This window comes from Podarcis tiliguerta (assembly GCF_965153285.1).
Source record: "Podarcis tiliguerta genome assembly, chromosome: 6".
Lineage (NCBI taxonomy): Eukaryota > Metazoa > Chordata > Lepidosauria > Squamata > Lacertidae > Podarcis > Podarcis tiliguerta.
In genome coordinates, this window is record NC_139539.1 from 10,873,871 (window position 1) to 10,901,070 (window position 27,200).

At 45.3% G+C, this 27,200-nt stretch overlaps 1 protein-coding gene and 2 long non-coding RNA genes across 5 annotated transcripts in view; 2 read left to right on the forward strand and 1 right to left on the reverse strand.

Moving 5' to 3' along the window:
• Positions 1-687: 687 nt before the first annotated feature.
• LOC310680780 lies at positions 688-3,426 on the forward strand. Its single transcript, XR_014512938.1, has 2 exons — positions 688-2,374; positions 3,196-3,426. It is a non-coding gene; the product is annotated as an uncharacterized lncRNA (long non-coding RNA).
• Positions 3,427-8,257: 4,831 nt separating this feature from the next.
• LOC310680767 lies at positions 8,258-11,603 on the reverse strand. Its single transcript, XR_014512924.1, has 2 exons — positions 11,420-11,603; positions 8,258-8,591 (listed from the first exon to the last, which is right to left on the reverse strand). It is a non-coding gene; the product is annotated as an uncharacterized lncRNA (long non-coding RNA).
• Positions 11,604-11,666: 63 nt separating this feature from the next.
• Positions 11,667-27,200, forward strand: part of TAF4 (TATA-box binding protein associated factor 4) — a 76,160-nt gene continuing 60,626 nt past the window's right edge. Inside the window, exons 1-2 of one of the 3 annotated variants that reach the window (XM_083447280.1) lie at positions 11,667-12,189; positions 14,327-15,400. In XM_083447280.1, the coding sequence (XP_083303406.1) occupies positions 11,754-12,189; positions 14,327-15,400 (1,510 nt within the window). In that variant the 5' untranslated portion in view covers positions 11,667-11,753. Of the gene's footprint in view, positions 12,190-14,326; positions 15,401-27,200 lie in introns of those variants that run through there. The other 2 variants (XM_083447281.1, XM_083447282.1) reach the window with 2 other exon arrangements.

Below are 27,200 nucleotides of genomic sequence, written 5' to 3' on the forward strand. Positions count from 1 at the left end.
GCATTGGATAGTGACAGCTGGTAGTATCAGCAGCAATCTAGGCTATGGGCTGGAATCAGCTAGTTGGTCTTGTTAGTGGAAGCCAGCACAACGACTCCAGTAGGGCTTTCCCCACCCTTTCCTCCCATGTACCTCACAAATCTGTTCGGGGGGGTGGGTGGGTCAGAAACTCCAGAACAGTTTGTGGGGAGAGGAGATGGTTCTATCATGCAACCCAAAATGCTTATGCTTACTGAACAACCTCCTTAGTGCCATGCTGATTTCTACCCAAAGTGTTTATCTATAGATCAAGGATAAGTTTGATTCATTGTAATTGTGGTCACAAAGTGTTTGCAGTGACTTAAAGAACCGTGTAACCTGGCAATGTATCTTCAAGACAGCTGGAAGCAGCAGCAACCAAAACCATACATAAACTGTTATTCAGAAACTGGCTGCTGTAGAAAAGTAGCAGCTGTGTTGAGAAGTCCACTAGGCTCAATGGCTTGAGACTTAACGATGCAGTGCTTTCTCCTAGACCAGGCATGGCCAAACTTGGCCCTCCAGATGCTTTGGGACTACAATTCCCACCACCCCTGACCACTGGTCTTGTTAGCTAGGGATGATGGGAGTTGTAGTCCCAAAACATCTGGAGGGCCAAGTTTGGCCATGCCTGTCATAAACTCTTTCAAGCAGTTGTAATAAAGTTACATGGAAGCAACATGGGGACAATAGTTTTACTTGATTTGTTATATTAATATCCAGTAGCTCTTTCCTCCCAAGTGTTGCATGACAAGTGGAATGTGAAGTCTATGAAACCCGCAAAATTCAGTATGCGGTGTCTACGTTGCAATTCAATTCACATTTTTCCCATGCTGCAACTCAAACTTGTCACCAACATTCATGTGAACCTGCACAAAAATCTGAACATTTCCATTCCAACAGAAATGGAAAATTCAGCCATAAATAGAACTTGAAAGCTGGAGTCAAAATTCAAATCTGGATTTGGAATTTCAAAATTAGAATTTTGCATTTTAAATGATCATGCGCATATTTGAACAAACACTTTGAAATTCATTTCAGTGCTACTATTGCTTTAAAAATCCTTCATTCATCCCTACCCTTGCGCAAGTTCTGTTCCTTGAAACAATAAAACTACTTTTTTAAAAAAAGGAAATATATTAATTGAACTCAGGAAACACTTCTTACGAATCAAAGGACTTGAGCAGTCCCATTTCCCCCTAAGGAATATTCCTTATCCAAACATACAAGCATTGAATATGAACGTAAACAGTCTTCATTTATTTATTGCTTATACCATGTGCTTCCTCTAAAGACCTCAAAGCAACTTACAGATGGTTCCCAGGTGGTCTCCAATCCAACACAGCTTTCAGAGCCAGATTATAGCGTTTATTCTATCCAATGTTAGGGAAGGATAGCAGCTTTACTTAATAAAAAATAAGAAATCAACAGCCTACTTGAGGTTTTCAGAGAATGTAGTGAGAACTTATGATGACACAATATCTCCTCCCCCTTAAATTCAACAACTGCAGGATTTAATTGTAATTCAGGAGGTACTTTCTGCATTGCCTGCTCCAATGTCTTCTTTAAAGGGCTTTTCTGGATACTACACCTTCAGGCAAATGTACTGGAAGCTATTGGGCTTATGCTGAAAAATAGGCAAGGCAAAGTTGAATGCACTTTTGAGACAACTTTAAAAGAACTAGGCAACAAGGCCGGAGGTTGTAGAATGCATAAACTGGTCTTTATAACATTTTTTTCCAGAACCAGCTCAACCAAATGGAGAAACGGGCTTTTTGTGCCTCCATTGCTCTTGGAATCTACTGTATACTGAGATGATTCAGGCAAAGATGTCTGCAATGAAGCATCTTGTGACTCCTTAAAAAACTAACACACCAATATTGTGCATAAGGTATTCTAGCCTAGAGTTCTCTTCCACAGACGCGTGAAGTGTTGTTCTCAGATGGCTGATAACTGCCAACTGAGGATAACATTTCATGCATCTAATGAAGTGGGATCTAAAAGCCTATGTCAAAACACCCAATTTGCACAGAAGGAAATTTGGCACCAAGGCTGAATCTATATTATTATGATTAACCACCCTTCACCCTAAGGTCCCAGGGCATGTCACAGCATAAAAACTATTTAAAACAACTATAGTTTTGGGTGCCATTAGATCTGTGATGGCTGCATTATGCATACAAACCACCCATTTTATTATGGTCACCATGAAAATGTGTGCAGGAGCTCCCCTTTGGACAACCGGCAGACAAAGCGTGTTGAAAGCCAACCTTTTATTTTGCTGTAAAGATATCTGCATTACAAGTATAAACCTTAGAAATTATGGTGAACATATTTGAAACTACCATCTCCCCCAGTACTGTTTTTTTTTTATCTTGATATTTTATTAAGGATTTTCTTGTTTTACAGAAGTAAGTGTAATGCCTCGTTTTCCCCCCCATGTAACATTTTTACAAATCCATTTCATTTGTTGAGGCATTAGGGGGGAGAAGGAAAAAAAAGAAAGGAAAAAAGAAAGGGGGGGTGGAGAGAGGGAAGATGGAAGGGGGTGGGGTCGGGTGGCGGTGTTTCTCTTATGTTTAATGTATGTAGAGTTTGGTGTCAGCGTTCCTTGTGTTGTTCACTTGTGTTCCTTTGGTGTTGAGAGAGGTTGGGGTTGGCCTAGGGTGTGATTGTTTGCTTGTGATTGGCTGTGGTGATCTTTGTTTACGTGTGTGAGTGAGGTGGGTGGGTGTTTTGGATCAGGTTAGCCATACTGATTTGTATGCTGTTGGTGGATTATTGTCATTGTCCTGTTGGGCTGTGTATGTGATAAGGGGGAGCCATACCGGGGTGAAGGCGTCTTCTTCTGTATGTCCCCGTGTCAGTTTCAGTTTATTAGTTAATTTTTCTAGTAGGGCTGTTTCCCATACTATTTGGTACCATTGGTCCATACTTACTCCTGACAGGTCTCTCCAGTGTCTGGCTATGATGCTTCTGGCTGCTGAGAGTAGGTGGGTTATGAGTTCTTTGTGGTGTAAATGGGCATTGTTGTCTTGGAAGATGTTTAGTAGGACCAATTCTGGGGTGATGTCTATTACTTGCTTAGTTATTTTACATATTTCTTGTATGGCCGTTGTCCAGAATAGTTGGATTTTGGGACACTCCCACCACATGTGGAGGTATGTGCCTGTGGAGGTACACCCTCACAGCTGTGGTTCTGCTGTGCCTTGCATCTCCTAGTCTTGCTGCCCAAGATCTATTTAGGCGGTGGCACGGGTTCTTTGTGGGACCCCGTGCATGCATGCGCTCTACATCTCAGAACTCAATTCCTCCTCTAAATGGCTGGCAGATCATCAGCTATTTACCCAAATACGTATTGGTGTGGTTAACTATTAAAATAAAAGACCACAGGCTAAAGCAAAAAAATCCGACCAAACCCCACAAATACCAAACATCTAGCTTTAAAATATATTTCATCACAATAAGAACCAATTAAAGACCAACCCGCAGGTTAAAGGGCAATATTGAGTTCACCTCAGACCAAAGGTTTGCCCCCAAAACAAAACTGTTATAGAACTCAAAATTCTTGTATGTGAGGCGATTCATGTGTTACTTTCACCGCCTTCATGCTTGGCTGCGGAAATTTCTGGAGCAAGAAGATATACCTGTCAGTAAAGCCGTACACACTGTAACTGCTTGTAGCACAAAAATGTAGTGTTTCTCAATCCAGAAGCATTCATGCTTGTATTCAACATGCTGCTTTCCATTTAGATTGATTCTAGATCTTGCTATACCTAAGGGTGGATGTAGCTACTTGAAACATGTTGTAAGCCCCACCCTTTCATTAGGTTTCCCATGCCTTTTGCTCTTTCGCATGACTCAGGCAAATGAAGTGGTGATTGTGGCTTTTGTATATGCCCACCTACAATGTAACTGGGGCAGGTGTGGCTATGCCCCCCACTGACAGGGCCCTCGAGATCTGCTTTCAAATGGATATATTTGGGGGTAGGGCAGATTCAATCTGCAATGAGCTTTTATTTTTAGAATGAATCCGGTTTCTCTAAAAGTGCTTTTTTTGGGGGGGGGGGAATAGGGAGAAGATCTGGATTTTGTGTGTATAATACACAGGGGGAAATGTACTCAAGTCTCTACTGATTCTATAATAAAATGTGTGCATGCAGCTGAAAAATGTCATGTGTACGCAGCCTAGAAAGTTGCTAGGTTTGCAAGGTTGTAACAGACACAAAACACTAGCACAAAATGCCCCTATGTAAGAAAGCCACAAAAACAGCCCACAATTCAATTCAGCATGGAACAAGTTTAACTCTGCTCATTTTGATAAGGTTAAGCAAACTTCAATAAGTTTCAACTTATTGAAACTTAAACTCTATTGATGTATGGAAGTGAGAGCTGGACCATAAAGAAGGCTGATCGCTGAATTGATGCTTTTGAATTCTGGTGCTGGAGGAGACTCTTCAGAGTCCCATGGACTGCAAGAAGATCAAACCTATCCATTCTGAAGGAAATCAACCCTGAGTGCTCACTGGAAGGACAGATCCTGAAGCTGAGGCTCCAATACTTTGGCCACCTCATGAGAAGAGAAGACTCCCTGGAAAAGACCCTGATGTTGGGAAAGATGGAGGGCACAAGGAGAAGGGGATGACAGAGGACAAGATGGTTGGACAGTGTTCTTGAAGCTACCAGCATGAGTTTGACCAAACTGCGGGAGGCAGTGGAAGACAGGAGTGCCTGGCGTGCTCTGGTCCATGGGGTCACGAAGAGTAGGACACGACTAAACGACTAAACAACAACAAAAAGCAAACTTTAATGTTAAGATTATGGCTAGTGTGTAAATTGGCACTTTGATGTTCTCACACTTCGCAAAAAAATTATTAGAGATAGAGATTCCCCCCCATTATGGTTCAATGAAGATGCTGCCTTGAATTTGAAAATAAGTTGTGGAAAAGCCAACTCCTTGAAAAATCCTGATACTATGACCTAATGTAAAGGAATCCATAGGGAAGTCAAAAAATCGAAACTGAAAAGAACTAAATTATGGCCTCTTATTTTCAGCTTTTTGTCACCTTGCATGTGAAATGAGGTTCTAAAGCTTTGGACTGTATCACTTCGGGCTTCATGTTGGGGATTGCATATTTTAAAAGAATTATTTCCCCATATATAACTTTCCTTGCATATACAGTACCACTGTATCAGAGATATCCTTTGATGTGCTACATACAGGAGTCTTGTGTGAAAAAGCATTTAACAACTATGACTCTCCCCATACCTACACTCTGAAATGCAAGTCCAAAATTTTACCCTCTTTATTTTGCATGAGGATATAAACTTTCCCCACTTATACTGAGAGCACGGGACCAAATACAGCAGGCTCCACAAACCGGATGCCTGCCAAATGTCTAAAGACAATTCCCAAGAGTCTCAGGCAGCAAAGGGGGCAGCAGGTGGGTGAAGGCTGCACTAAGCATGGCTCCTTCGTGTGAAGCTGGTACAGTATAACGCAGCATGTCCTGACCTATATAGGAGAAGCTCAGGGTGTAAAGTGCAGCAGCTGGATTTCTTCCAGATAGCTTGCATGGGAGCAAGCTATGTGGCAGCAACACACTACCAACATTAACAGAGGGCCTCAGAAGCCACGTTGCCCACCACTCTTTAAAATATTGCAAATTAAATATTTATCTTACTGGATTATCCTCAATTTGCAAAAAAAGGTTTAAAGTAATTTTATGCTGCAAGATTATTTCAACTCAGCATATTCTTCTTTGCAAATACACAGGAAACAAGATTTGTTAACACATTTACTATATTTACATTTTTAGGTAAAACATCTTATGTGAACATCTGCACATATGAAGTAGCTTGTAAACCTTGAATTGAGTATTATTTAGAACAGCCTACTTGTACTTTTAGGGACGTGGGTGGCACTGTGGTCTAAACCACTGAGCCTTGGACTTGCCGATCAGAAGGTCGGCGGTTCGAATCCCCACAACAGGGTGAGCTCCCGTTGCTTGGTCTCAGCTCTTGCCAACCTAGCAGTTCGAAAGCATGTCAGTGTGCAAGTAGATAAATAGGTACCACTCTGGCCAGAAGGTAAACGGCGTTTCCGTGCGCTGCTCTGGTTCACCAGAAGCGGCTTAGTCAGGCTGGCCACATGACCTGGAAGCTATCTGTGGACAAACGCTGGCTCCCTTGGCCAGTAAAGCAAGATGAGCGCTGCAACCACAGAGTCGTCCGCAACTGGACTTAATGGTCAGGGGTCCCTTTACCTTACTTGTACTTTTAGGAAACTGCCTCAGACTAAGGCAGGGATAGGCTGACTGTGGTTATATATGGTCTACCAGGGTGTGAGTATGTGTGTGAAGAATACATTTATTAAGGGAGCAAACAAAACAATTAATTAAAAAGCCCCTCTAAAAACAATTATATAAACTCATAGTTAATATTTGTAAGGTTGTTGGGATCAACATATTTCAGCCTGGGTGAAGAATCTTGTTTTTAATTTCCTCCCAAATGTTAAAGGGGGACAGATATATCTCACCAATGTGGGCATTCAGTAAATACGGAATTGCAACCAAGGCGACCCTTTCATGTGTGAACACCTACAGTATTTCACAGCCCCCGGGAGGAGTACCACCAACAGGGCCTCACCTGCAGATTCTAGGGCCCAAAATGGTTGATGATGAGGGAGATGTTGATTTAGGAACTTGGGCCCCAAGCTGTTTAGGGCATTGTACACAAATGCTAACACTGAATTGGGCCTCGTAGCTCACTGGCAGCTAGTGCATTCCTTTCAGGACCAAGTTACACATGGTTCCACTGGGCTGTAGCAGCAATAAATTTTGCTAGCAGCAGCTTCTGGACTGTTTTCAAGGGCAGCCCTACGTAGAGTAAATTGAAGTAGTCCAGATGGGTGGTCAACAGAGCATGGACAGCTAGTCCAAGTCATCCGAGTACAGGAATGGCCATAACTAGCAAACCAACCCAAGCTGTGTCAGGTTGGCTTGGGCAGTTTTGGTGCTAAAAGCAGACCCGAAACCAGTTTGAGTCTAGATAATCTGCTTCTTCCAGGCACACCTGATGCCAGATGGCCACCTTGCCCAGGAAGGGAATATTAGTAACTGGTAGTTTCCTCAAAAAAGATCAGGAAGATATTTTCAGGAGGGGAAGGGGCATTCTTTCCATGCACGTCAAATGAGTTGGGATCAAGAGGACTATAGTCAGCCTCACTGCTATACAACAATGGAAATAGACCCCACAGGCTGTAACAAGATGATGGTCTAGAACCTCCAATGGAACTGCATTATTTGTGGCATCAAGTTTGGCACAGATCCGAGCTTTGATCTCAAAGTGCTTCACATACCTCTCACAGCTGGCTGAGTGGTTGGTTGTTAATTATGAGATACTGATCTGAGCCAGCCAACTTACTGTTTTACAAAGCAAGAGCACACTTAAGAAGTGCCTTGTAGCATGTTATTAAGGTCCACCTAGTCCAGGCTTCCTCAAACTCAGCCCTCCAGATGTTTTGAGACTATAATTCCCATCATCCCTGACCACTGGTCTTGCTAGCTGGGGATCATGGGAGCTGTAGGCCAAAAACATCTGGAGGCCCGAGTTTGAGGAAGGCTGACCTAGCCCATCAAGAATCCCAGGAACGAGCAGGCACTAAGCAGTGTTATCAGATACTGGCTAGCGGTCCACTGACAAGACCATATACTACCTTGTTCCCATCTCTGGACTAAGCCATACTGGAAGTGGCTTGCACTCTTGGACAGCAGTTCTAAGCATACACACTGGCAAGTACAGTAAAAGCCACTTAAATCAATGGTACTGCTTTGTAAACATGGCTATGATTGGTCTGTTTGTAAAGTAGTTTGCGTCACATAAACAGTGCATTTTTCCTCCTTGAGGAACTGTTTAAGATTTTAGTGCAAACTATTCTACTTGCTGCACAGATCATAGAAGTGACAAGGTTTTTCCCCTCCCTCAGAGGTGATTAGGCTCACTAGTAATTTTGCTGCAAGAGAGATAGACAGGGCAAAGGTAAAAGGAAGCAGAAGCATGACATAATAGGCAAGAATGACTAGCAACTTGTAACTATTGCTTCCTGACAACCTGGACTTTGGTAAGTAACATGCCACCCCTTATTGCCGTTGCTGTCTTAGAGGCGTTGGGTGTTATGATTTAAAATATTAAGTCTTTTCTGCTTTGTAAGCTGCTTTAAGTTCTTTTTTTATATAAAAAAGGCAAGGTATGTTGTACATTTCTGCCCTGGCTCTTTCCATTTATTTTACCAAACAAAAAACCTCTACTACCTGTTGTGAAGGCAGCAATTACCAAGCAGTATGTGTAAGCTATCCAAAAGACAGGCAGGATTTAGGGTAGGGTAGTGTAAAATGGCCAGATTAAAAGGACAAAGGGACAATAATATGATGGACATGAAGTTAATTCATATTAAGAGTCTTACGTCCAGATTTGGGAAACTGGGTGTCTGAAATGTGTAAGGGAAGCTGGTATGTCTCAGACACCATCTCTTGCAGTGGTGATCAGAATCAAGGGCATGGCATGTGTTCCCTCTGTCAAGAGAAAGCAAAGCATGAAGCAGATTTATTTAGGTTCTTTTTTTCTAGCCTATGTAAAGGTTTACAGCTTTTCCTGAGACGTGAGGGGTTAATGACTTAGTTATGATGCTCTCAAGCCATCCTTTCCCCCTGCCTTTTGCTGCTGAACTTTAAAGGGCAGTCTGAATAGCTACTGATCACCCCCCCCCCTTTCTTTTTCTCCCAAGGCTTTAGTATAAAAAACCCTTTCTCTGTGTATTTATGTAGCTTGCATAAAGAATGGGGCTATCAGTTTGCAAAGTTTTCTAAATTCAAAATCAAGAATTTCATAGTCTTTTTTGTAGAAATTCTTGACATAGGTTAGCAGCTTCCATGTATGCTACCCATTTTTAGTATTTCCTTAGCTAATCCTTAATTGGGAACAAAACCACTTACCTGCTGCAAGGAGTGCAGAACCCCTCCAGTTGCCCAGAGAGGCACCTGAAATACCTGCAGTGCACTGACACTGACTGATAACAGGAAAGCTTAGCCTTCTTAACTCCTTAAAACAGAGATGAAATATGCTGTAAAGCAAAACATAACCCCTCTGTCTTAAAACTGGGAGTTGCTCAAGAGCTTGACGCCTGGTATTAAAAGCCTTGGTATTGGTGGATTCTTTTAATTGTCAGGTTTAAGTAGATGTTTCCATCCCCTCTAATTTTCACCATTCTAAAAGTCTCATTAAAGGTAAAAGGTAAAGGTATCCCTGCCCGTACGGGCCAGTCTTGCCAGACTCTAGGGTTGTGCGCTCATCTCACTCTATAGGCCGGGAGAGCCAGCGCTGTCCGCAGACACTTCTGGGTCACGTGGCCAGCGTGACAAGCTGCATCTGGCGAGCCAGTGCAGCACATGGAACACCCTTTACCTTCCCGCTGGTAAGCGGTCCCTATTTATCTACTTGCACCTGGGGGTGCTTTCGAACTGCTAGGTTGGCAGGCGCTGGGACCGCACGACGGGAGCGCACCCTGCCGCAGGGATTCGAACTGCCGACCATGCGATCGGCAAGTCCTAGGCACTGAGGTTTTACCCACAGCGCCACCCGCGTCCCCTATAAGTCTCATTAGAAGTATAAATTATAGAATAAAGTACTGCCACCCATCCTGAACCCTCAGGATGGGGTGGGCTAAGTACAGAAATAATTAATAAAGGGCAACAGCAACATAAGGTACCTCAGCAAGGGAGACAGTGACTAGCACAGCCTGATAGTACATGCTTTCCAGATTAAATTGGTTGAAGAAGGCAGGGAGAGGAACACAAAGAGAATTCTGAATGATTCCATTTACAACTGACTGGCGATATATTGTGATACGTGGCGGCACACATAGCCTGCAGCTCTGCCAATCTGAGGAAGGAGAGCACAGAGATCTTCACAGGCAGCTTTACGCTGCAGGCCAACCACACTATGACAAGGGCGGCCCTAACAAATGTGACTTTGCAATGCAAAAGGACCACTATAGGAAGCTTCGGTGAGTTGTTTTGACTAAAAACACACACACCAAAATCTGATTACAAGTGACTTTAAGCCATGTAAAGGGGGGGGGGGGAGAGATGTTAAGAACATTAAGGATAGCATTGTGGTGGGTTGGACTTGATGACCCTTGGGGGTCCCTTCCAGCTCTGATTCTATGAAGTGACACCGAAAGAGGAATTGTACCCATCCCCAGATTTGGGGGTGAGGTCCTACATTCCTTCAGTCTCTGCACTTTAAAGCCTATCTGCTACCCTTCTCGTTTCAACTTACTTTAGAAACAGGAGTTGTCTCCTTTACATGCAAAGTGGAGATCTCTCCTCTCTCTCTCAAATAGCAACTTAAAAACTGGAAGGTATGACGACATGGCTGCGATGTGAGCAGCCAGCTGCTCTCAGGACAGTATGGAATAAGAAAAAAAAAAACGTCTGCGAGGATCAATTATACTAGAGAATTTCCTAAATGGAAAGGCGGCGGCTTGACGTGGTGGGGGGAAAAAGATTTCTTGCCGGCCTCGTAGAGAGAGAGTTAAGGAAGCGATTTGAAAAATAAAGGCGGGAGAGGAGGAGGGCGCTGATTTTGACACTGAAGAGGACTCTTTAAAAATATTTTTAACAATAGGGAGGGAGCGCGTTTCAACTGGGGCGGGGAAGCCTATGCGTGTGTCTGCAAAACGGGGAGCCCCATGACAAGGATTGGGGGGTGTCGAGAGGATGTAAAGGCGCCATGGGGGGGGAGGGTCCCCCCGGGTTGCCGTGTGAGAGATCTCAAACTCTGTTAGAAACCAAGGTTGAGGGAAGGAAAGAAGCGGCAGCCGGCATGGCCAGAAAGCGAGCGCGGGCCCTTCTTCCCCCAAGGCCGAGACCTCCCGTCTCCTCAACTAAGGCGAGGCGGGCGGGCTTCCCCGGCGGGACGAGGCCCTTCTCACCCGGGCCGCCGCCGGGTCGAGCCCGGCCCTCGTCCTCTCCCCTCGCCCCTTCCCGCGGGTGTATCGGTTACAGCAGCTGGCACAGGTGCGGCGGGGTTGCCCTTCAGACCCGCTCCGCCGAGGGAAACGTCAGGGGCGCGCAGGCAGGGAGGGAGAAGAGCGGGAGCCGCCGCCGCCGCCGCGGAACATGCAGCCATTTTGGGCTTCGCCAGACAAAGAACTGCGACGGCGGCTGCTCGCCTCTGAGGCGGCGGCGGCGGCTGTCAACAGTGCCGCCTCCGCCACGCTCGCAAACCCCTCTCCGCCAACCGCGCGCGCACCCGGCGCTCCTCCCTCCTTCCCCCCCACCTCTCCTCCTTCCCCCCTTTGCTAGGCCGCAGCCGGGCCCGCCGCCGCCCGTCCCCTCACTAAGCGCTCGCAGCCATTTGCCCGAGCTTTTATAGCGACCAGCCGTCCAATCGGGAGCCGGCGGAATCCCTCTCCGGCCGCTGATGTGATGCCTCGGCTGCCGGCCCGCCCCTCCCCTCTTTCCCCCCTCCCTCGCGCGCATGCCCAGTGCGGGAAGGCCGGGGCGGGAGGGGAGCTGGGTGTATGTGTAAAATGAGTGAGTGAGGGAGAGAGGGGAGGGGTGGCGAGCGCGAGGAGGGCGGGGGGAGGGAGGAGTGAGAGAGGAGGAGGAGGAGGGGGGCCGGCAGGCGGTCGGTCGGGCGGGAGCCTCTCACAGGAACCCTCCAAAAAAAAGATGGCGGCGGGCTCGGATCTGCTGGATGAGGTTTTCCTGAACCCTGATGTGGACGAGAAGGTGGTGAGCGACCTGGTGGGCTCCCTGGAGTCTCAGCTGGCGGCCTCGAGCCACCACCACCAGCACCACAGGGCGCAGGAGCCCCTCAGGGCCGCTGGGGGGCTGCTGGGAAACCATGTTGTGAGCAGCAGCAGCAGTAGCAGCAGCCCGAGCCCGAGCCCTGGAGGAGTAGGAGGAGGTGGCGGCGGCGGCGGCGGAGGAGGAGGCGGAGGAGGAGGAGGAGGCGGCAGCAGCAGTGCTCATGTCCACACCGAGAGCCCCGGCAGCGGCACCGGCACCACCACCGGCGGCGGCGGAGGCAGCGGCAGCAGCAGCGCCGCCGCCGCCACCAGCGCCGCCAAGATGGGACTCAGTGGCCCCGAGATCACCAAGCCAGGTAACCTGGCGAGGCGACGGGGGGTGGGGGTGGGAAGGGGCTGCCCCCTTTCCTCAGGGGGGCAGAGGGGGCTCCCCTTCTCCCCTCCCCCCTGCTGCCCCCTTCCTTCCCCCCTCTTCCCCCCTAAACCGGGACTGCTGGCTCCCCTCCTTGCTCTTTTCTCTTTCCTTTTCCTCTTTCCCATTCTCTCTCTTCTCCCCCCCCCCCCAGTTGTTGTTATGATAGGAATTGGAGTGTGCAAGGGGGTGGCTGGGTGGAGAGGGTCGGGGGCGAGGGAGGCCTTCCTAGAATGCCAACCTCTCACCCTCCAACCCCCCCTCCCCTCCCCGCAACATACTATTTTTGGCTGGGACTGGCCTCCCCTCCCCCCCCTTCCTACTACATCTAGAGTGGAAATGGATTATTAAGGGGTTTTGTTGTGGTTGTATATGTGTGTATGTATGGCAGTTCTCCTCTTTAACACCGTCTCCACCCCCCTCCTTTTTAATTATGTCATCCCTTCCCCCCCACTTCAATCTCCTGGTAGCTGGGGTATTTGGGGTGCTCCTGATTGATCGGGAGGGGAGACCCTTGGCATTTGACTTCTGCGCCTCCTCCCCTCCCCCCTACCCACTGCCTTGTCAAAGAAATAAGAAATTGTGTTGTTTACAGGGGAGATTCTCCCGTCCTCTCTCTCCCTCTCCCTCTGTATATATATATATATAATGCTCTTCTGGAGCTGTCTGAATTCTTCCTTGCCCTCCCCACTCTCTGTAGCTGAAGTGCAAGGATTTTTGTGTGTGGGGGGGGGCATTGTTATTAATCATGACACCAGCTTCCCTTGAGAAGAGGAAGTGATGGGGGGACGTCGGGGTCAGGAACCCTTTTTAAATATACCTCTTTGCAAAGGCCGGTCTGTTTGGCTGCTTCTCCTTCCGTTGTCGTCGGGGTTATACCTCAACCTTTTGAGTATCTTCTTTCTCCTTAAACAATATGCCAGGCAGTGTGGTTTGCTTCGAATCTGAGGACAAGCCCCTCTTGCCCGTGGGGTTGGGAGAGATGACAGCCCATCTGTGAATGTTTTCTCCTTTATAGCAAGACAGTGGGCTGTGAGGGGTATCATAACATTTGGTCCTGTCTTTCATTGCATGGCTAGAGGAGCATTGTAAGGGAAAGAAAACAGTGCTTCTCTCCCCTTCCACCACCATGATTTACACTCCCCTCCCCCTCTATATATTTTTCCCTCGCTTTTGTGTGACTGAAATATTACAGGGATGCTGTTGCACGTAGGACTCCAGGTTAGTAAAGGGGGATCTTGGAGGAAGAACCCTCCGGTAGCCCCGATTTGTGTGACGTTATCTATCTGATTACAGTCCTCCTACTTGTGTCTTCTAAATACGGGGCCTGTAAAGTCAGGGATGGTGTAACACATAATGCCAGACTTTGCTAGGGTCAGTGGGTTTTCTGGGTGCAAAAGAAGCATCTTTGCTAGTATTTGTTTTCCTTTGTAGGAGCAGCAATCAAAGCAGCAGGGTTTAATGTGTGTATGTTTAAGAGGGAGGGTGAAGTCCTCTAACACTGCCTTGCAACCTCTTGCTTTCTATCATCTCTCTGACAGCTGCTGTTCAGTCCCACTTTTCCACGTTGTTCCATTCAACAGGAAACATTTAGCCACTAGGTTTTCCTATAGCAGATGAGGGGATTGTAGGGAGGGGGTTGGAGCCTCTGGGCTGCCCCCTATTTACTTTTCTCTTTTTTTCTCCCTGCAACTGCTAGAGCAGGCTTGCAGTAGAGTATTATCAAACACAGTGCTATAGTGTCCAAAGAAGGAAAAAGAAACACATAATCAATCCCCTTAGGAGCTGATTTCTTATTGTGTGTGTCATATATATATATATATGGCTTTGGTTAATTATTAAGTTTACCGTTTGTGGGGGGATGGGAACAGTGAGATGATTTTTTTATTTTCCGCTCTGGAAATATTTTCACCTTTTTCATGGCCTTCAATATAGAGAGTTTAAGACAAAGGAGAAGAGTCCCACTGTTTTAGCAGAGTTTGGCAGATGTTTTCTTCTTGGCTTCTCTAGTCAAAAGACTTCTTGGCTTCTCTCTTATTTTTGTATCTCCTTTCATTTAATCGCCTTTGTTTTATTTGCAGGAGCTGGTGGAGTGCAAGGGAGTGTTATCAATCATAACGCCAGGTCCCAGGGTTCTACTTTGGACGGGGCCACCACAACCAGCACCAGCACCACTGCACCTGTCCAAGGCGGATCTGAAGCTGCTGTCACCCCAGGGACCCTTAGCCAGGGTAAATCAGTGGTAATCAGCACCATGGCAACAGCTTTATCTACCAGGAATGGTAAAATTGGGACCACGACAGTGCAGACCTTGAATGGGAGTAACGTAGTGATGAATTCTCACGCTGCTTTCTCGGCCACGCCTGTAACGGCAAACCCTACTGTAATCCCTGCTGTCACCCCTCTTGTTAACAATGGACCTGGAAATGTGGGGAAAGTCAGTACCGTTAACGCCGTCTTGCCATCCGCTTCAAATACCGTCATCCAGACTTCTTTCCTTGGCACTGGGGTGTCCTCCGCCTCTTCGCCCTCCCCAACGGTGATCTCCTCACAGCAGCCCCCAAGTATTGGAGCTGGGGGACCAACTGTAGCATTGGTGAGGCCACCCATTCACACGGCAGGACCCTCCGTGGCTGCAGCCACCCAGAACGGGAGCAATACTGTGATCAATTCGACCATCAACGTGGGGAGTTTTCCTCCCGCGGCTGTCGCTGCAGCCACCGTGGGGTCTGGCGTTTCCCTCCAGACGACCCTCGTGAACAGCCAGCCAGGTTCTGGGGTACCGGCTGCACCCACCACGCAGGTCATCAAATCGGAGTCTCCTAAAACTATTGTGCAGACGGTAACTCAACAGCAGACTCTGGCTGCTGGTGGCCAGCCCAGTACTACAGGGGGTAATATGATAATCGGGCAAACTATGCAAGCTGGCCTGCCCAACGTGGCCCCTAATCCTGGTGGGGTTCCTCCTGCGCCTCCAGGCACCCCCACAGGCCTGGCTAAGGGTGCAGCCAACACAGTGGCGCAGAGCCTACCAAGGACTCCGACGGCAACTACAAGTGGAATCAGAGCAACTTTGACTCCCACTGTTTTAGCACCTCGTCTGCCTCAGCCTCCTCAGAATCCAACAAATATTCAGAACTTTCAGTTGCCACCAGGTAAGGAAAGGCTTGAAGGAGTTCCCCCTCTTTCTTTTTCTGCGCTATTGGTGCCTATTGCTTAAAACGAAGCAAATGTTCCGGATTTTACTGTAAATGCAGGGTTGGACAGATTGTATTGTGAAGGTCTCTTTGGACATTGAGTTACATGTGCTCTGTTCTGCATATTCCAATTGGTTGTAATTGGCATTATGCAGGTAGCTGTTCAGGAACCAGTTGATGGACATTTTGCAGCATCTGTGAAATAGAAATTTTTCTGGGTAGATTGCGCTGCTCTGATTGTATCTAGTCTGTTAGCAGCTTTTCCTTCGGGCTTTCCTCTGCTACCATGAGGGCTAGAAACACAACTTCGCTAAAAGAAGCAAAATCTGAGATTCTTTGGATTCCAGCAGAAGGTTTATGAGTTGCACAGCTTTAAATCATATTGATGTTTTCCCCAGAGTAGTACATTACATCCACATGGAGTTTGGTGTTTCAAAGGACCAGAGCATGCTGGTATTGAACTCTAGGAGAGAATGCCCTGCTAGGTAAATTTTTACTTGAGCATTAAGTGAGCAAAGCAGTAAACCTGCAGTACAGCAAAGTGCTTTACTATTGTGCTAAGCAAAGGAGATATGTCCTAGCATATTCCTACTTCTTCTCCTCTGTTTCAGCCTGCCACTGTTGTCACAGAAGCAGCAAAAAGCAAGTACAATTTGGGAGCAGATCTGCTTTCTTTTTTCTCTTGATTAAAATGACACAAAAATGCTGTGCTTATGGCCCTTGATGGTTTTTAAAACTGGCATGTCTGGAATAGCATTCCAGCCTCATTGTGTCCTCACATCACCCTGTTGTGAGTAGTGCTGAAGCACATGTAGTAGCTAAGATCATGTTTTGGTACTAAGAGGCAACGTGGGAAGGAGCTTCTCTGGTCCAAGACCTAATACAAGGCTGGATTAATTTCATTCTGCTTTTCCTTCCTTATGATCCCAAAGTAGTAGATCCTAAGGCTTCAATAGCTTCAGTTTGTGACTTTAATTGAGACGTTTTAAATAATTAGTAAAAATGGTGTGTCTAGCTTTCTCTTCTTACTGAATATTACATGGGCAACATTCTCTTCCAGATGTTGCCAGCCTTTCACAGTGATGCGCCTTTTCCCTGACATTCTTTTGTGGTGTAGAAATATGACAGCAGTAATCTGAACTGGCTGTTTCAGACCTTTACACCTGTCAATTCCACCTGAATTCCACATGCCTATGAGAATTAAAGGTAAAGGTACCACTGCCCGTACGGGCCAGTCGTGTCTGACTCTGGGGTTGTGTGCTCATCTCGCTCTAGAGGCCGTGAGCCGGCGCCGTCCGAAGACACTTCCGGGTCACGTGGGCCTATGAGAATATGCAGCTCTAATTGACACTTATAGTTGAATATTAGTATTCCCCCCAAAATAGTATTTCTTATTGCAAGGTGGTATTGCTACTGCACAAAGCACATCTAATTATAATTTTTTCCTATTGCTACCTAATGAAACCAGTGCGGTGCATGTGTTCCGTGTGCTTCATTTCAGTGGATCTCTGAATAGCAAAGCCAATATGTTGGTTGAAACATACTTGGCGAACTGCTTAGATTGATATGTTTATCACATAGGAGAGACCAGCGGCCCTATTATATTGCTGTACTGTACTTTTCTTCTACAGTAGCATTTTGTATGCAGCAGCTGATGCTCTTGCTCAGTTCACTGAAGGCTGCCTGTTAGATCCTCTATAGAGGCTGGCTAGATATTCAGAAAACTTAGGGTATTTGCATTGGACAGAAAGATACTGCATAGTAAGCTTAATTATGTCCACGGTTCAAGGCAGTCTTGAACTGTGCAAGAAAGCTTTCCACACCATGTAATTGCTGTTCTTCATTGCATTCTTAATTTGAAAGGGGGTGGGGGAGTATTCACCCTGCCTCTCCAAAAGTTCTGTCTTCATTTTCTTTCCCATTATAAATGGCTTGTATAGAACAAGGGTGCTTAGCTGCTAAAAGAAGCAAAGTTCCATTCTGATAACAGAATTGCCGGGGTACAGTATAGAAGGTAGGGAACATAGGAAACTGCCTTGTACAGAGTCAGACCATTGGTCAGTCTAGCTGAGTGTGGTTTACACTGACTGGCAGCAGCTCCAGGATTTCAGACAGGTGACGCTTGCAGCCCTACCTAGAGATTCAGGGGATCAATCCTGGGCTATTCTGTATGTGAAGCAGACACTGTACCATGGTGCTATGGCCTGCCCCTGTTCCAGTCTTCCCAGTCAATGTGTTCCAGACCAAATGCATCCCTATATTTCTGGCCCCACACAAAACCAGATAAACCTGGGCCTTTGTATTGGGGATGAACAATGCATCATGAATGTATTGATTTTACTGCCACAAGATGTGGAGACAGCCACTAGGTTTCATAAGACATAGATATACACAGGTTTTAGCCACCTGGTTCTGAATCTATATTCATTTTCATTTGTTTTATCTAGCCACTTTGATTAGTGCCTTTCAGAGGGGAAAAGCGAGATATTTTTGGTACTATATAAATTTTAAAAATGGGGACAAGAAGCAGGGTGTGATTGCTATCTTCATGCCCAGCTCTGGGGGCGGAATCTAACTGACCACTGTTGGAAACAGATTGCTAGACTAAGTGGGCCTTGGTGTGATCCAGTTCTTGTGCTGCTATTATGTTATCATGCATGCCAAAGGCACAAACCCATTTTTCCTAAAAAGAGGGTGGCTCATTGAACATCATTTCATTTGACGTCATTTTCCCAGTTAGTAGGAGTTGCAAACATATTGCAACAAATGCCCTCGAAACACAACAGCTTTTTCTTAACTGAAATCTTCAAGGGCAGCCCTTTGAAGCTTTGCTGAGGACTTTGCTGCCACTCTTTTTAGCTGCCTATTGAAATGTGAAAAGCTGCCCCTGTGGGGCTACTAGTGTTGCAGAAAGAAAATCTTATCTAAAGACAACTGTTGTGTACCTTTTCGATACATCCGTTTTGCGATTTTAAAAAGGCTGTCCATTTGCAAAAAATACACGTGCTCCAAATCATGACAAGTGTGGCTTGCTCTCTAGAAGATTTGGACTTGTGGTTACAGCAAAATCCAAAAGTGCCACGCCACGCCTGTCTTGTGGGAGGAAAATTATGACTTCAGTTATATGCACCCTTACTTGGAAGTAATCTCTATTGTACTCAATGGGTTTACTGCTGTATAAACACCCACAGGACCAGGCTGCAAATCACTGAGATGCAGTTCTTATACTGTACTCATGATTCTTATAGTGTAAAAAAATACTTTGTATACGCATACCGTACAAAGAGGCAGTCAGTTTCATTGCTTAAATTATTTACAATATTTAATCATCACTTTTTAATGAAAATGCCCAAAGTGACATATAACCAAAGATTAGAATACAACAGTATGCAAGCACTTAAAAAGATAGAACCATTAAAAAGTTGCAGTAAAACACAATTGCTGCTAAAAGTCAGATGGAATTAAGACACCAAAATGTTTTTCAGCAACTGCCAGGAAGCAAGAAAGCCCTAAAGTTTGGGGGCTTGCCCATAGCTCAGTGTCAGAGAGCATATGCTTTTCATGCCCAAGGTCCCAGGTTAAATTCTTTGTACTAACAGTTAAAAGATCTCAGGTGGAAGGGCTTTGAGTTTAGAAACTAATGTCAGGAATGGGTAATGGTGTTTTTTTCTTCTTTGGTGCTTGTGCGTATGCAATCATGAAGGGGAATCCTGTTGTCCTTTAGGACCATAAGGGCTGATGTACTGAGAGGGGGGGGGGTTATGTAATGCAAGTTGCAGTATCAAGAGCCTATGGCAAGTTTGCTCCCAGGTAGAGGAATCTTCAGTTTTTTATATATTTATTTGTTGCATTTAAATCCCACCTTTTCCTCCAAGGAGCTCAAGGTGGTGTACTCTGTCCTTATTTAATCGCCACAACAGCCCTGTGAGGTAGGTAAGACTGAGAGGCAATGACTGGCCCAAGGCCAATTAGCAAGCAGTGTTAGAAACTCCAAAATAGCCCTTAAACTAAGGTTACGGTTGGCTAAGACGGCTCTAAAGTCTTACTTTTCAAATGATGGACTGACTGTGATTGGTTATCTGTTAAGCATCTAGCTAGTTCAGATGACAACCTTGAGCTAGGTAAAGGGCTTTGAGAACTTTAAAAAAAAAGAAAGGTCACTTGATCCAGGGACAGTCCACATATATATTGGATTTTTCCTGCCTCTTTTTTCTTAATAGTGATAGCTGCTGCTCAGGCTGCACAGAAAAAGCGTTTAGGTTCCTGAAATTCATTCCAGTTACACAGATGAAACATAACAGAGAGAATTCTGCAGGATGTGGTATTTGTGTGTGAAAATACGCCCGATCCAATGATCCCAAGACATGCACCTCCAGATGGTGGAGATGTCAGGCATCATCCTGGCTCGTGGGCATCTTCACTTGGTCGCAAGTGGTTGATATCCAGGTGCAGAACATGCCTGGCTAATTTCGAACACTGCAAGTGAGGATTTGAACCCAGGTCTCACATGTCCTAGTCTGATGCTCTGCTACCATTATAACATACCGTCCCTGGTACATCCTCTGACATGGCCGTTTAGTGTGCTGAAAACAGGATTCCTCAGCCAGGTGCTCTTTTGATGTTTTGGACTACAATTCCCATCAGCCCCAGGCAGCATGGTGAGCAGAGTTGTGGTCCAAGTCCTTGGGAGGGGTACCAGGTTGAGGGTGGCTAGCCTGAAATCATAAATGGCATAATTACCATATTACCAAGCAGAGAGGCCCCCTTTAATGAGAACATGAATTATTACTAAGTTCCATATTGTGAAGCACCTGCTCCCAAGGAAGGCACTGAAAATCTAGCTGGAGTGGGATTCAGAAAAAGGGGAAAATGTAGCTGTTTTGCCTACCTGCCTACTACAATGTGCTCGCAAAGTGCAGCAGTGCTCCTTGATGTGGGAGATAATGGGCCCAGAGCTACTTGGAGCTGAGTAGAGTGCATTGCAGGGTAGGTGGCACACTTCTTTGTCCCAAATGGAACAGGTACTTAAACACCCTGAAGAAATTATGTGCTGGGGAAACAATAATGCTGAGAACTTTTTTCACTAGTTGTCCAGAAAAGCTGCATTCTTAGGGTTCATTCCCCCCCCCCCCCACCAAAGGGCACGTCAAGCTAAGGAATACTAGCTACTAAGCATCAATAAATCTAAAATGCAAATTGGAAGTTATTTCTGGAGGCTAGAAATTTTAAACTCCTGGAATACTATCCCCAGAGCAGATCCAGGTAGACAGAGATAAATCATACATATATACAATAGTTTGTTTTTTTCCCAAATGGCATCTCCCCTTTTGCTTGGAAAGATTTCCCCGCTCCCAAAAAAACACCTTTAAGTATTTTTATCTTTACTACATCTTGAACTATTGGATAGAATAGGCTTGTAGCTGAGATAGTGTTTTCTTGGCGAGGTTGGGAGGTTTCATTTTGCTTTATATGGTACCTAACTGGTCATGAGATCAGAACTGTCAGTTAGTGTGTGGTTTGTTTGAAGTCTCGCCTGGACCAGAGGATTTAGCTGATTGGCTCATGCTATTTGCATTTTGATTTATCAGAGCCTGGTGTGAAGTCTTGGTTCCTGTACATTGTGTGGTACACAATGTGGGTTCTGGGTTAATATTTGGAGTGGGCGGGATGGCTCTGTTTTGCAGATGAATTTTTATCTAATTTTGAATCTTGGGGGGTGGACTTTCATTCTTTACTGAGTTTTTGTGAAGTGCAAAACCGCAAGATACTTGGGGTGGCACATAATACTATAAATCTCTGGAGCTTCTGCATAATGCCTCACTTATGCAAGATATAGCCATAAATCTGCACAAAGCAGCGTTAAGGTTTTCTTTCTGAAAAAGCTGTCACTCACTTCTAGGGCTGTCTTTTGAGTGTCCTCTAGTCTCTTCTGAGAGTACAATAAATTTAGGGACTTAAGTTCATTATTAACATAACAACTAACATTACGCATATTCCATTGAAGAAAGCATTTCTTGAACTTCTTGAAGTAGCAAGAAATTCTGAAAGATTGGACCCTGAAATATTTTAACATGGGTCAGTGAAATTAGTAGAATGTTTATTTGCTCATTTTTTATCGGGAGCGCTCATCTCTTACAGTAGTTGCTCCATGCAATTATATTTTCATATAAAAGTAGGCCCTAATAATAGCCCATCTTTCTGTCCCCATTTGTCGCCATACCCTTGCCTCCTCCAATACTTATCAGACCTAGGCCTCATTTAAAAGTGATGTCCAAAGTAATAATGCAACCAGGGCACCAGCTGTTACGTGTGCAGATTTGGCCTACAGGTGTTATTCCTGTCTGGATTGTGGATTCCTCTTGTGCTCGCACAGTGCATGTGTAGGTAAGGATGTGAAGATCAAACCCCACATTTCTTCCACGAAGCCTTTGACTTAACCCTCTTGACCCATATTTAACCCCCAGTTGAAAAAATACCTACCGGTATGTACATGTAATTGAATTTGTAGGTAATTAATTTCTGTTTATTTTCTCTCTGTTCTTCCCTTCCCTCTGTAGTCTTCATCACTGTCAACACTGTAAGCTATATAGTTTCAAATTTGCCTTTTCCTCCTATTTATTCTGTAAAACATTGTTTGTGACTCTGTATATTATTATTAGCAGTCATTCTCTTCCCCGCCTCCCATAACGAATTAACAATCTTTAGCTCTTTTCTCCAAAAGAATCGGGGTTAGTTTTTAATATCAAATGCAGGTGTACGGAGAGATTAAGTGCCTGGTCTCTTGGGCTGCAAGAGGTTTCATGCTATGGTCTAGCAGTTGTTAATATTTTAATCAACTCAGTGAAGCGTTGGCTCCTAAAAATTTCAGAGTGGCTGCTAGGTATTGAATATATGTTTTCAGCCCCGAACAAAGAATGATTGTGAATATAATGTCTTTGGGGAGTTAGAAAAGAAAAGATTGTTAAAAGATTTGTCAGGTTACGCCAAGTAGAAACCCATTGTCTCATTTAGATGGCTTAAGTTGCATGGTGGAGTTCTGATGCACAAAAGGTATCGTGTTAAACAATGGTCCCAAACTGGAACATGCAAGACAAAGTTCAGACTTTTTGTGAGAGAGGATTCTATGTAAACTGGACACTTTCTATGGCTTCCTCAGCAGCACCTCTCTGTCTGTCTGTCTGTTTGTCTCTCTCCACCTAGCCAGGTCTTCCAACTGTCCTTGCCACAGCTGAATCACCAAACTGCTTCTACATATTCTTCGATGTAAAGAGCAATTTGTGTGTGCTTGGTAGGGCGAGTGAAACTATGAATATGGGCAAGGAAGTTATATTTTGTTTCTAGCAAACTGTAAGCAGCATCTCACTTGGTGAACCTTTTAGTGATTTCTCTTACACTCATTGCTCCCAACTCCCCAAGTTTTGCCACTTCCCTGAGAAATTAGATGATTGCTCCAATACTGTATGCTATTTCTTGGACGCTGTACTTAACATGTGCTTATGGTTCACACTGCCCTGGTTGCTGTTCATGCTATTCCTGGGTCACACGGAGGCTTCTGACCACATGGTTCTTTCTAATGGTGTGTTAAGCAATACACAGGTGAGAATCTTTGTTCACACTGGACTCTGCATGGGCGCAACCATTAAAGAGATGCTGATCATGGTGGTACCGTGCAGGAATGCATAAAGTGAGTCTAAGGTGCCCCTGCTGCATTTGTCTCTTGATAGTAGGAAGTCTACGACAGACTAGTGGTTGAATTAAATGAGAACTTGCTGGTTGACAACTGCCTGCCTCTAGCTTAAAGAGGGAACTGCAAGAAACACTTTGAGGTCAAATTAATATACCCCAAGTAGGAAATGCTATGCAAATAATTTGCATAAAAGTCCTTGTAGTTGGTTCTCTGGTAAGGTAAAGCTAAAGGGACCCCTGACCGTTAGGTCCAGTTGCGGACGACTGGCGTTGTGACACTCATCTCGCTTTACTGGCCAAGGAAGGCAGCGTACAGCTTCTGGGTCATGTGGCCAGCATGACTAAGCTGCTTCTGGCGAACCAGAGCAGCGCACAGAAATGCCGTTTACCTTCCCGCCAGAGTGGTACCTATTTATCTACTTGTACTTTGATGTGCTTTCGAACTGTTAGGTTGGCAGGAGCAGGGACCGAGCAACGGGAGCTCACCCCATTGCGGGGATTCGAACCGCTGACCTTCTGATCGGCAAGCCCTAGGCTCTGTGGTTTAACCCACAGTTCCACCTGCATCCCTTTGGTTCTCTGGTAGATTTTACTTAAACCTCATGGTAGTAGTAGGCCTGGTTTGTAAAAGGTGTGGATCAAACAAGAGTGTGTGGGGGATAGCAATTTTCTTGACTCTATATTGAAGGGTTTAATTTTACACCATAGCTCATTGATTTCTGCAATGATGAGGCATGGTAATGTTTAAAGTGTAGCATGTTGGGTTTTGAAATTATTCCTATGATGCATGTTATTGGATCAATTGTCTTGGACGGAATGAGTGATGAGTTGTCAAGTTGCATAGAACTCTGCTTTTCTGATGCGCAGGAATATGTTGCTGTTCAGCTTCAGAAAAAGTGTGTCTCAGACAAGCAGTATAAAAGGTATTAGAACTCCTTTGAACCCTATTTGCTTTTCTGTGGGTACCATTCAGCAGTCATACTTATAATTGCCATGTTTGGTTTGGTTAGCAAGCTGATACTTCAATCCCACATTTTCCTCAAGAGAGTTCAAAGTGGCATAGGTGATCTTCCCCTTTAATCTTGACAACAGCCCTGTGAGGTAGTTCAGGTCGAGAAAGTGACTGACCCTATGCCACTCAGAGTTTGGTGGTTGGGTAGGGGTTTGGGACTCGGTGCCTTCCCAGTCCGAGCCTGATACTCTAACCACTGTGTGACACTGGCTCTCATCTGTGAGAAAGCAGCTTTCTGAGTTTTGCCACCTTCTATGCACACACTGTGGGACGCGGGTGGCGCTGTTGGTAAAAGCCTCAGCGCCTAGGGCTTGCCGATCGAAAGGTCAGTGGTTCGAATCCCCGCAGCGGGGTGCGCTCCCGCTGTTCGGTCCCAGCGCCTGCCAACCTAGCAGTTCGAAAGCACTCCCGGGTGCAAGTAGATAAATAGGGACCGCTTACTAGCGGGAAGGTAAACAGTGTTTCCGTGTGCGGCTCTGGCTCGCCAGATGCAGCTTGTCACGCTGGCCACGTGACCCGGAAGTGTCTCCGGACAGCGCTGGCCCCCGGCCTCTTGAGTGAGATGGGCGCACAACCCTAGAGTCTGTCAAGACTGGCCCGTACGGGTAGGGGTACCTTTACCTTTACCTTTACCTTTTATGCACACACTTGGCTTCACCATTTGGAGTTTGTACCCTCCACTTAAAAAAAGCAAAGCAGAGCAAATTGAGGTATTAAATTGTTGTTTCTAGAGGCCTGGAGTTTGCTTAGTAAAATAATCTTTTTTAGTACTAGATTCACACTCTGAAAGACATGCAGATACACAAATTTACAAGCCAATCATTACCTCAACAATATGGGGACTAGCATCCTTGTTGCGAGTTTCCCACCTGCTGGCTGTATCCTGAGGCAAAACTCAGTTGTGAGTTTGAGACCATTATACAAGGAGTTTTCCCAGTTCTGATCCACACTAGGAGTGATCATCAATAGGGGCAGGGGAAAAACAAAAGGTGCGAAATCTGCTTCATGAAGATTCATCTTGTATCAAGTTTTCCCCCCATTTCTAGGTTCTATGTAACCGTTAGCTCTTCTGGAACTTATATACCAGAGGCGAACAACTTTTTCAGCATTCAGGCTTCTCAGAATTGTGCCTTAAGATGATTGCAATTTGAGTATTTGCCAAACATTAGACTTTGCAAATCATTTTTATGATTGGATGTGTCACGTTTTAGACATATTGCCCATATCATAAGCTATATTTGTTTAAGTGGGGCATAAATGGGAGGGCAGGAGAGAACCCTACCTGAGTAAAAAAAATAATGATAGGTGTGGAAGGATTCAGAATGGCTTTGTTGTGGCAGCTGCGAATTGCCTTTAAAACATTGTTGTGGTAGAAATTACAAGGTGTGAGAAGGGCAGCTTGTTTGTCTTGCCTGTCTGATACTTGGTACTTAACTCATGATACTAAATAGTGCAGGGACACTCTTTGGTTAAAGTGGAAGCTGGGCATACCTCTTGCAGGCAGGAGATTCTGCAGCACCTTGATGAGCATGCCTTGAAGAGTGTACAGGAAACCACCCATGCAATGCCCCTGACAGATGCTCCAGATCATCATCTGCCTGCAAGGAGCTACCCAGGTAGTGGAAAGACCACCAGCATTCCTAAGAGAGTGGCCACCTTTGGATGATCAAATCTCTGCTTATAAGCGCGAACATAATACACCCTTCACTCCCTACCTTGCTGTGTGAGTGGTTTTGCCTTTGAAGCAGGAAACTGTGATGATGAATGGTTTCTAAACAAGCCAGATTATATGAAGCCAAAAGGTTTAGAGTTGCTTTTAAGAAGCCGGCTTGTTTGGAAGCCATTAACTATTGCTCCTTTTTCTGATATGATGGGAAGCTATGGTCGATGGCAGCTTCCTGACATGTTTGCTTGCTTGTGCGAAGGGAAGAGTGAGGCGGGAGCAAAGGAGCTGGGTTTTTATTAAGACGAGCTTTGATTGTCAGAACATGGTCATTGCGTCAGGTGTGGAGGTGCCCGGGGGGAAAGAGGTTGGTAGGTGAAAGTCAGTATAATCCCAGGCATGCACCTGAAAATCCTGGTAATTTACCCTGACCTTCGCAGGATATTATTTACATTCATTGCTGTTCAGTGGTTTTGGTTCAGAAGGTGTCATCCTTTCTCAGAAAGAGATGCAGTACTGTATTAGCTGCATGAGTAAAAGGGCCACTAGGTGGTATTGTGAAGAGAATAGGAGAGGAGTTAACTTAATAGAAGTGGGTGTTTAAGTGAAATAAACTGCTTGTGGGAGCAGGATCTTTGTGACATTACCATTAATTTCCCTAGGCCAGGAGTGCCCTCCAGGTGTGGTCAGGAGTAGTGTTAGAAACTCGGATATAAAAGCTAATTGCCAAATGGCACCTTTAACCTAAGTTACAGTAACCACAAGAGAATGTCTCGGTGCCTTTTTTTTTACAGTGAAACTTATTATTATTAATTTCATTTCTATACTGCTTTATATTTTAAAGGGGGAAAAAATCTCACAGCAGTTTACAACACATTAAAACATCAAATAAAACAATCTAGAATAAAGCAAATTCAAGCTTCAAGGAAAATATTTCAGATCCTTCTCTAAGTGATATTTTGCTTTCCCCATATTTATTTACCTACTTAATTTTTATAGCTGGCCCCATAGCAGAAGTACTCAAGCCAGTGTGGTTAGATTGTCTGACTTAGGACCTGGTAGATCAGGGTTCAAATCCCCACTCAGTCATGAAGCTCACAGGGTGACCTTGGAGTCAGTTGCAGCCTTTTAACCTACCTTACAGGGTTGTTGTAGGGATTAACTGAGGAGTGGGGGGGCGGTGAACCATGTACTCTTTGGAGAAAAAGGTGAGAAATAAATGCAATAAATAAGCTCTTCTGCTTACCTGCTCAAGAAAGCTGGAGGAGCAAGCCAGATGGAGATGTCAGTTGAGATCTCCATGTGGTCGCAATTGGACCTGTGCCAGTCGCAAAACGCACCTGACTAGTTTCTAACACTGGTACCACATTGTGTACCCCTGCTGTTTAGGTTATTTT